At 37.8% G+C, this 10,540-nt stretch overlaps 1 protein-coding gene across 1 annotated transcript; it reads left to right on the top strand.

The window, feature by feature from the left end:
• Positions 1 to 1,797: 1,797 nt before the first annotated feature.
• Positions 1,798 to 7,419, top strand: TIPRL (TOR signaling pathway regulator; the record flags this gene model as incomplete). The annotated part of the gene is made up of 6 exons (XM_009868132.1): positions 1,798 to 1,977; positions 2,780 to 2,879; positions 4,021 to 4,152; positions 4,554 to 4,649; positions 5,381 to 5,443; positions 7,049 to 7,419. Coding segments are annotated over 6 exons (721 nt in total), but the record flags the coding sequence as incomplete, so codon positions are not given.
• Positions 7,420 to 10,540: the final 3,121 nt, after the last annotated feature.

Here is a 10,540-nt window from a genome sequence, read left to right as displayed (position 1 = left end):
GACAGAGCCTTGAGCAGCCTGATCTACTTGAGAGGCGTCCCTGCCCATGACAGGGACGTTAGATTAGGTGATCTCTAAGGTCCCTTCCAGCCTAGGCCATTCTATGATTCTATGATATAGCCAAGAACTCAGGGATGCCTTGTTATTGATGTGAAAGTTGCAATTAGGACACTTCTTTTTGATCCTCTCATCATAATTAGTGTATTTCCTAAAGTTTTCATCTCTCAAGATATCATGTATTTCTTTTTAATCTTAATAAGTAAACACAGAATCATTAAATTATTTAGGCTGGAAAAGACCCTTAAGATCAAGTCCAACCGTGAACCCAGCAATGCCAGGTCCACCACTGAACCAAGTCCTGCATGTCTTTTAAATACCCCCAGGGATGCTGACTTGGCAGCTTCCTTGGGCAGCCTGTTTCAGTGCTTGACAACCCTTTCTGTGAAGAAGTTTTTTCTAATATCCCATCTAAACCACACCTGGCACAGCTTGAGGCTGTTTACTCTTGTCCTATCACTTGTTACATGAGAGAAGACACCTCCCTCCACCTCGCTACAACCTCCTTTCAGGTAGCTGTGGAGAGCAATAAGGTCTCCCCTAAGCCTCCTCTCCTCCAGGCTAAATAACTCCAGTTCCCTTAGCCACTCCTTCTAAGACCTGTTCTTGAGACCCTTCACTAGCTTTGTTGCCCATTTTTTGGACACTCTCTGGCACCTCAGTGTCTTGTAGAGTGGTCTGAAACTGAACACCAGCACTGAGTACAGCGGGTGCAATCACTGCCCTGCGGCTGCTGGCCACACTGTTTCTGATCCAGGCCAGGATGCCATTGGCCTTCTTGGCCACCTGGGCACACTGCTGGCTCACATTCATTCAGCAGGCTGGCCGCCAACCCCCCCAGATCCTTTTCCACTGGGCAGCTTTCCAGCCACTCTGCCCCAAGCCTGTAATGTTGCCTGAAGTTCCTGTGACCCAAAACCAGTAGGAAGTCGTAGGGAGGAAAAGAGCTATATGAAGCCTTTTGGTAAATAAGGTCAGTATGTGTGTAAAGTGGTGTTATTTATGTGTGTATTTATATATAATGTGTATATATATGTACATGTGTATAACTAGTATATAGACTGATGTAAACCAAAATATGAAATAGGATGGTTTGGGATCCTCTGCGGGGATGATGGTTATTTCGTTCATGCTGTACTTCGTTCAGTTGGATCTGTGGCTATTGCTGTGCCTTTCATGCTTAAGGTTACAAATACTGATATATATTCTCTACCAGCTTGGGAACACAGTCAAGCACAATAGTGTCTTCTGCAATTTTCACATACTCTGCTAGGGTTGTTTTCAGCCGCTTTTTGTAGGCTTCTGAATTTGGAGGTATGGACCACTGTGTAGTGAATTTAAACTTGCTGACAGTGAGTGCTTCTTTCTAAAACTTCTTTTGGGGCACCTGCCAAAATAGTTTATGGACCGTCCAGGGATTTGCTAGAACAGGTTGAAAGCTACTGCTTCATGCTTATCAGGTATTTTTTTGATTCCACACATATGACACTTTTGTATGAGCCTGATGGAGAAAGAATGTTTTAGAATGATTTTGTGGTGGAAAAGTCACTTTGGATTAATGACTCTGCAATTCCTGTCAAGTGATTAAACTGGAAAAACAAGAGAGTTTTGCAGGACATATCGATCATGTGTCTTCTAAATTGCCATGATCTAAAGAATACTTATTCCAAAGCAAGGTCTGCTTTCACTGAACTATAGCTGACTGATCTCTCTTCACGGGACTTCTATTTTTCCATGCAGATTGGCTGATGAGTTACACATGCCCTCCCTGCCAGAGATGATGTTTGGAGACAACATCCTAAGGATACAGCATGATCGTGGTTTTGGAATTGAGTTCAATGCAACAGATGCTTTAAAATGTGTCAATAATTGTCAAGGTATGATCAAAGTGGCTTGTGCAGAGGAGTGGCAAGAGAGCAGGTACAGTATTTTATCACCAGTGGGCAAGTACTGGTGTGTTGTATGTGAAACTGTCATAAAGTAGTTAAAAGGACAGATTGAACTCTGGAAGGCCAGGTTCTACCATAGATGCAGTAGATGATCACAGAAGTTACTTAGCTTTTCTTTGCTGTCATCATCCTATCTGTTAATTTCAGTTGCATCTTGGCTTTCTTAAAATAAACTACAAATTTAACGCGGCTTAATACTGTTCCTGTTTATTCAAAGTCACAGGGCCTCAAGCAGTATAAGATTGCATTGTGTAGCGTTTCGAAATGCAGAACGCTGTATGTGTGCAAAATCATCGCTTTAGGAGTATAGCAGAACAATTAACATGAATGAGAACTAATGGTACCACTTACTATTTACCAAATTAGTTGCAGAGCAACTAGAAATAAAGCAGAGAGAAATCAAAGCTGTCATGAAAACTAAGGCAAATAGCAGCGGTAATGATTGCTGTGTGTTATCAGTAGATTGCTTTCTGTCTACTTAAAGAAAAATTATCTCTAAATACAAATCTTTCAACAACATGGAACCAAAGTCTTTATTTTGACTCATAGGACTGAAATAGTGTTAGCACAGGAAATCTGTTAACAGTTTTCTGACTTACTGTGGAAACATAAGAAGCAAGACTACGTATGATTAAGTCTGGACATCGTCATGGCAGCATAGGCAGTGTTGCTGGTTTTCTTGAAGAGTGTTGGAAGTGTAATACATAATCTTATATAAAGTTATAATTTTTTACGAGTTACTACAAAGCATGCTATTTTTTCTTTCACTTGAGGAGTGAGACTGAGCACACTAAGGAAGTTGTCAAGCCATATGATTGGACTTACACAACAGACTACAAAGGAACATTGCTGGGCGATACTGCAACATTAAAGGTAACCATTTTCTCCTGGTGAAATGCAGCTTGCATATTGTTTCAGTCAAACACAAATTTTATTTTTTTAAAGCAGTCATTAACCTTGTAATAGGCTTCTGTAAAATCTTTCATGCTCCATAGTTTCCGATCTCAAAGTATAGTTTGGGCTTTTCGTATCTCTCAGCATATTTTCCTAATCAAATCATAGCTTATTTTAATAACTGGTTTGGGGACTTTTTAAAGCATTTTGTGATTATATAAAAGGATGCCGTTGTGTCCCATAGTGAGGGCTTACTCAGAGAGTAAAGCATATAAGAATCTGGATGTCTCTCTGAAGCCTTAAGCTGAGCTCCTCACGCACAAGTGTAATTCTCTAGTACCTTTACTCTCTGTCACTTGCCTAGTTGTCTAAGCAGATTTGTAGATCTGTCTTTCCATGGCTTTATGCATTTCTGCAACAGTAATTCCTCATATTTAAACTCACAGGCCCTACCTTGTATTTATTTACTTTAAAATAAGACTGATATTCCCAGCTTCTCTTTACTGCATACAGACTGCTTACTACTAAGCAGATAATCTATGTTAATTAACTAGGACTGCATTACAGATCACTTCAGTTATTCTGGAATTAAAAACACAGCTTAGAAATAAATGACGTCTTGTTGGCCTGTGATCTTTAGGCAGCAGAAGTGTATGAGTGTATATAGAGACCAATGAGATGGAAAACAGAGCTACTTGACTTCCCTAGAAAGCCTTTATTAGAATTCAGTTCAGGGTTTGTAGGGAGCTAGAGATACTAAGTGCATGGAATTCTGTTTATAACCTAGAACTTCTCATCTGTATGTTAAACACAAGCTATTTTCAAATATTTTGAAATACAGCAAATGAGCAGAATTGTTTGCAGCTGAAACCTCAGTAAGCATGTACCCAGAGGGAATTTTATTCAGACTTTTCTACTCTTGATTTTTTCTTTGAGTGATGTTTCTCTTGGAAACTTCAGGTTTAGTTTTCACTTTTTCTCATTGAAATTTGGGGTATTTTAAGCTTAGTGCCCTAAAAGCTTCTTCCTTTCTAAAACGAGCAATTGTGAGATTTAAAAGATCAAGACAAATTTTATGTAGCTTGGCAACAAGTTAACATGCTAAAATCTTTTTCTTTAGGTTGTTCCTACAACAGAACACATAAATACAGAGAAATTGAAAGCCAGGGAACAAATTATGTTTTTTGAAGAAGTACTTCTCTTTGAAGATGAGCTTCATGACCACGGCGTGTCAAGTCTGAGTGTAAAAATAGTGAGTACTGAGAAGCGTGTACGAGATGCTTGGTGACCCAGTTAGTCAAAATATGCAAAAGGCAGTCACTTCTTGCGTGTTTCTTCTGGGAATTAAAGTGCAATATGTAAAGTACTTCATTGTCACTCTTAGAAATATAATCTTACTGTAAACTATGTTTTCTTGAAATGTTTCTGCCAGTTGCTTCAGGGAACTGTTTTCCCTTTTTCTGCATCCTGCCTAGGAATCTTCTGAGATGCTGTCTGCCCTGCAGTTCAGTGACAGCTGTAGCATATCAACAGCCCAAATTTTGAGTTCAAAATGCAAGTTCCTCATACTGTCTTTCATTGTGAATATCTGATGCAGATAAGCGCACGCTTAAGTTTTGTAATATGCTGAATGGAACATCTTTATTTTTGCAGAGAGTTATGCCTTCCAGCTTTTTTGTGCTGTTGAGGTTTTTCTTGCGAGTTGATGGCGTTCTTATCAGGATGAACGATACAAGGCTTCACCACGAGGTAAACTCTTATTCGCCATCATGAATATTTTACAGGTGCTACTTTGCCATGTTACTTTCAGAGACAATCTGCTGATATTCCTGTAAATTAATACTATTTGGGGACATAGAAGTTACTTGAACTGAACTTTCAAGTGCGTTTTATTATTGCGGTGGTGCTGAAGTAGCAATCAGGTGCTGGGTGCCGTGGGGCTGGATATTGTATGGGCATGTAAAGTAATGGTTGAAATGTACTTCCTCTTTAATCTGTGCCTGTCAAGTACAAGAGGAAAAACAAGCAACAGTAGATGGTGTGATGTTGTTCTTATCCTCATCTCCAAGTAAATGTTTTTTGGCTGCAAGTTTTAACTTGCAAATAACTGCCCGTACTACACTGAGTTCTAATGTCTCATAAATAATACAGAACACAACAGTTATGGGGTTTTTTTATTCTATCTAGCTGTATTTGTAATGATGTAGAACTTCTAGCTGAGTAAAGATTAACAAGCATATTCATTCGTAGATTATTTTTTTTCTGCATACACACAGAAAAATGATTTTTCAGAAAGAGAACATTGCTAAACATCTTTCTCTGTCTTTGTGAATTTGAACATACATTTCTGCTCCCAGGTGAAAATCTGTGGCTGACCAAATTCAAATGCTTACTAAATTAAATGTATTTAAAATGCTTATTCTGCACTGATACTAGATGATAATTTTATAACTATTTTTCGCCATGTTTATTCCCATTAGGCTGATAAGGCATACATGTTGCGAGAATACACATCCAGAGAAAGCAAAATATCAAGTTTAAAGGTACTGCTTTATTAAATATTCTTTTCTTGTCTCCTTTTTAAAAATGTTTTATGGCCAGCATAGAAAATACTTTGTAAGTCATTCTTTGTTAGATTTGGAGTTGATACACAGAAAAAAACCTTCCTTCTTATGCAACATTTATTGTGGTGTCTTCATGGCAGATTTGCATTAGTAAATGCTCAGATTTCATGACAAGATATGGGATTGGGTTATTTTTTGTAGTTTTAAGTCATCTAAGATTTTTTTAATTATTATTATTTTATGTTTTCATAGAACTGTTCAGCTACTGTCCATATTCCATATTGCTAAATTTCAGGGCTGGTTATATGCTTGCAAATATTAAGATCTGTTTGGTAATGGACTCATTCAGTTTTTCTCAAATAAGTTTAATAGCCTATCTTAAAACTCAAATAATAGCTCAGCATAATTTGTGGAACACCTGGACTTGCAGCTGGTGATTTTTATTCTTGACCCAACACCTGATCTTGGGCAGTCTTGTTACTTTCCTTCTCCTTTGTTTTTTCTTCACCTGTAAAAAGTGACTAATGTGTTAGTAATCTTCTGAGGGAGTATTTTTGCAAAATGCTTTTCTTTTTGAGGAAAGGGGCACTGTATCATTTCCTAACAGTATATGATCCCTATAAATAGGATTAGATCCAGACATGAGCTTTTTTGATAGATCTGTGGGTTTTGAAATATAAATCAGTGATCTAGGTTTTACTTTATCTCATCTTAAAAATTATCATCTATGCTATTAAATAACTTTACTGTCTGTTGTTATAGAGAGGAAATGCATATGGCTTTTCAGTTCCTGAGATCAGTTTGCATAGGTAAAGAAAAAAGATTGCCACTTCACATAGCTTTGAAATAACTGAAACAACAGTACGATTCCTTGCATGTTAGGGGTAGCCAAAATACAGGTTACATTTGAATAGCACTGGGTATACTTCTTAAATGTTATTAGAAAGGTTCAAGGTGATTTGCTCATATAGATTTTTTTTTATTACATTTTTTTCATCAAATTTCTTGTATGTGGTGAAGTTCTCTACAGGAATCTCCTGAGAAACTTCTTGATTAACAATGAAACCACTTAATTTCTTAAAATATGAAATTAAAATCCAATTAGTTGTAGTATTTCTTGTAAGTGTCTGTGTTGGACTTCATAAAACTAAAATATGTGTTGAGGTATATCAATTATCGGTAGCTAAATCTGATCAACTCCAGTGAATATATTGCGATGGCTAGAAGACTTTAAACATGAGATCCTTTGTGGCAATCCTGGTCTCATCTAGAACTAGAATCTCAAAGATACTATTACATTCAAATGATATTTTAAAAAAACCCCACTGTAGCTGTTCATGAATGTCTCTGACTTCCTTGTGCTCTTATAACCTGTTGCTTAAAAACTTTAAATACCTTTCCTTAGCCTATTAATCCACACGAGGAGTAAAAGTATGTACATTTGAAGGTAAATTTTAATAATCATACCTGACTTCAGGTTTTTTACTCAGTTAAATTATAAATCAATTGTCTGTAAATATTTGGGTTTGGAATACCTTCTTCCCCCTTCACTCACTTGTTTCTTGTAAAATTTTTGCTTCTTAGCACGTCCCACCTTCCCTGTTCACGGAACCTAACGAGATTTCTCAGTATCTACCCATAAAGGAGACCATCTGTGAAAAACTAGAATTCCCAGAGAAACTGGAGCCTAAACCAGAAGCAACACTGGAAAGCATGTGTGTTAAGTCTAAATAAATGTGACTTTATATGGACTTGAAGTAGACTGGAGACAATGTGATGATGTAACTGTTGCCATAGGGGGGTGGTTTCACTACTAGTGGAATAAAGAATTTGGCTATTTTTTCTGTAGCCCTGAGAGAAAACATTTCAAGCACGTTTTGCTAATGGTGTTTTTTGTTTGTTTTTAACCTGTATCTGGAGTTAATGATAGACTGGTGATGAGTTAACAGTTTTCAGTGGCATTGGAGGACTCTGACAAGTAAAAGTCTGGGTTCTGTTTGGCTCACCGGTGAGGCAGGAGTATTGTCTGGACCCTCCACCAAAAACACTTCTATGAAGATTTTGTTATTTCTGCTTCAGATACTAAGAGACGACTGGAGCTGTAAAACTATTTTTATTGAGAAATCATCCACAGTAAAAAAACATAATAAATTGATTCTCCTCATCATTTATTTTGAGCTGTCAGTCCTAAACTACACATTTTACTTGGCTTCTCCTAATGTGAGCTGATAACCAACTAAGTTACTTTTTGGAGTCTCTGATCCAGACTCTTAACTTAGCAATATTAATTTCATCTGAGGACAGGTTTTAAGGAGGGGGCGAAAAAAACAAATCACATTTGTTTAACACTATATAAAGGTAAAATTACCTTATTTGTGAGGCATTAACTCCAGAGCAGGAGAAAAGCTGGAGGTTAACAGAAACACACACTGGTAAGTCTCTTCCCAAATACCAGTTTAATCTGACGTCAGCCAGATTTCTCGAGGCAGTTTTGGACACCGTTACTCGGGGCCTGTGTGCTGCTACAATCACATGTTATGTTTGAAACATGTTGTGCTTTATTGACCTTCTGTTGGATGTATCAGAACATGCCCACGTGTGATGGTTATACTGTCCTGACAGTCAAATTGCAGAGTGGCTTAAGGTTGAGGAAAAGACGGGTGTTTAGTCTCTAATCCTTAAAGGATGCCAGTATTTGCAGTTTGAGGAACAAGATCCTATATAGCCTTAAAAGAATGCTAATGTATTCCAGATACATATTTTTTTGTTTGTTTATTTTTAAAATTCTTTAAGTTCTGATATTAACAGAAGCGTGATCACATGTATAGGCACAGTTTTAACTCAACACTTTGTAGATTAAACTTTAAATTTATTGCTTTTGGAAATCGTGAATGATATTAATGGTTTGGCCTAAGAATCGAGGAGCTAAACAACCTTGTCTAAGCTTACTGCTTACACTCAGTGAAGCGCAAGAAGCAAATGACTGTAGCAAAAAGCAGGCCTTGTGGTTTAAGGTGACAGCAAATAAGAATGCATATGCATTTTGATGTCTTGGAATTTTTATTTAAAAATTTTCATATTCTACACTGCATAGCTTAATAAAAACAACCCACGTCAACACCTGGTATTCAACCAGGTCTCTTGAGAAATGGTTTTCACTTACAGAGGAAGAGGTTTTTAGGAGGAAGTCTACTGCCATCTAAGTGACTGTTTTCTTCAAACAACGCACTTGGTTTCACTTTTGTTTGAGGCAGCCTGGTCTAATGAATTGATCCTAAGGTCGAAAGGCAGGAACTAGTCACAGTTTTTCCTGTGTTGCTGATTTACTCAAACCATGCGGAAATGCCTTCTCTCTCCCTCAGTTCCCCGTACGTAAAATGAGAATTAATACATGCCTATCTCACTGAGGGTCTGTGAGGATTATATTGTAAAAAGGTATTGATTAGAATATTTTTTCTTGATACGTCTTCAGCCTTATCACCGAAATCCTTTAGAAAGGTTTACTGCAAAAAAAGTCTTATGCTCCATACAATGAGTATAGAGAACAGAAATTAAACAGTCTCTGAAAGCAATTATTAGATGGACATGATCTGGGTGAGTGAATTTATGGCCGCTATGAAACAGAGGTCAGGTCCTCCATATTCTCCACTACAGTCCTAAATTCCGTTGGCTTGTTTAATTTTACCGCACTTGTTCCCTAAAGATTCTGGAGTCAGGACAAAGAAGGGTCTGCAAATAAATGCAGTATAGAAGTGATCAAAATTCATTTGGTAACAGAAGATTGTTTAGGTCCGCTCCAGTGATAGAGGGATATGAAAAGACGGTGAAAAGGAAGGGAACAACAAATTGGGGTGAACAGGTATTTTGCTGTTTGGAGTAAATCATGACACTTCTTTTACTCTTAAGCATATAGTATTTCACATGCCTGAAAGGCTTATAAAAAGACTTTAAAGATGGTAGTGACTGCGAGGAGAGCCGATGTAGTGCTAGCATGAAGGAAACTGTATCTGCGTTCGCTAATTAAATTTGTGATTTGGGTTTGCTCAGCGATGCTAACGTTAAGCTCCATTGGGCTAAAGTATAGTGGGGGGAACCCGCAGAAAGGACACCTAGTGTTGAAAAGGGTGTTCTGCATGTTTAGCTGATATTTTCTATTTTACCTCGTCCAGCATACCTGCTAATTTGTGACCTGTTGATACAGTTATCTTGAATAGACTTGAATCCCGACTGTATAGATATGTGATATCCATCTATTTTGGTTGCATTTAAGTGGAACACACGTGTTGGGGACATCACAAGAACATGTTTAGGAAGTTAGAGTTACTACAAAGTACAACTTGGAGCACTTTGTTAAACATTCTCTCATACCACACACATTACCAAGAAGCAGCTACTGCAAGCTCTCTGGTACAAATTTTCCACAGAAAAGTACCACTTTGATACATGATTTTAGGGGGAGGGAGTGGGGTGATTCTCCAGCTGTTTTGTGGCAAGTTTAATGTGTCAGTTTATATTCTTTCTTGTATGTTGCTAAATAAAATGTACCAAACATTTTACAGTTCTCTTTTTATCTGAGCAAAATAAACTAAAACAACTGCTTGTGCTGCTTAATTTTGCACGCTAATGAGATGTTGTGTTCATGCGCTGTTGTCTGTCATCAGAGCACTCTGGCTAGTTTTGAAAATAGAGTGAGGCTTTTTCAGAAGCAGGGCAGAGCCTTAGCAGTAGGAACAAAATGAAATCTATGTTACTATTTGTATGAGCTCCACTATTGCCAAGTAATGGACTCAAAAGTGGTGGGAGGATACAGCTAGGGAAGTAAAACAGGAAGAGGGTGTAGACTCTCCTTTTCTGAACCCTGGCAGAGAGGGGCAGTGCAGGTGTCAGTTCTTGTAGGCTTGGAAGAGTAAGAAATGCCTGACTCTTAGGGAAAGTGGGAGTGTCTTAAAAAAATTCTCTTGAAAAACCTGTAACTTACCATGAAGATGGCCTCTCTACCACGTGAACCCGGGAATCGGTGCTAGGCCGGTCTTTTTCTTCATCTTGCTGATGTGGAAGGTTTGTGGTACTGAAGTT

The sequence above is a fragment of the Apaloderma vittatum genome, unplaced genomic scaffold (genome assembly GCF_000703405.1).
Source record: "Apaloderma vittatum isolate BGI_N311 unplaced genomic scaffold, ASM70340v1 scaffold41914, whole genome shotgun sequence".
NCBI classification, from domain to species: domain Eukaryota; kingdom Metazoa; phylum Chordata; class Aves; order Trogoniformes; family Trogonidae; genus Apaloderma; species Apaloderma vittatum.
This window is presented reverse-complemented; position numbering and strand designations above follow the sequence as displayed.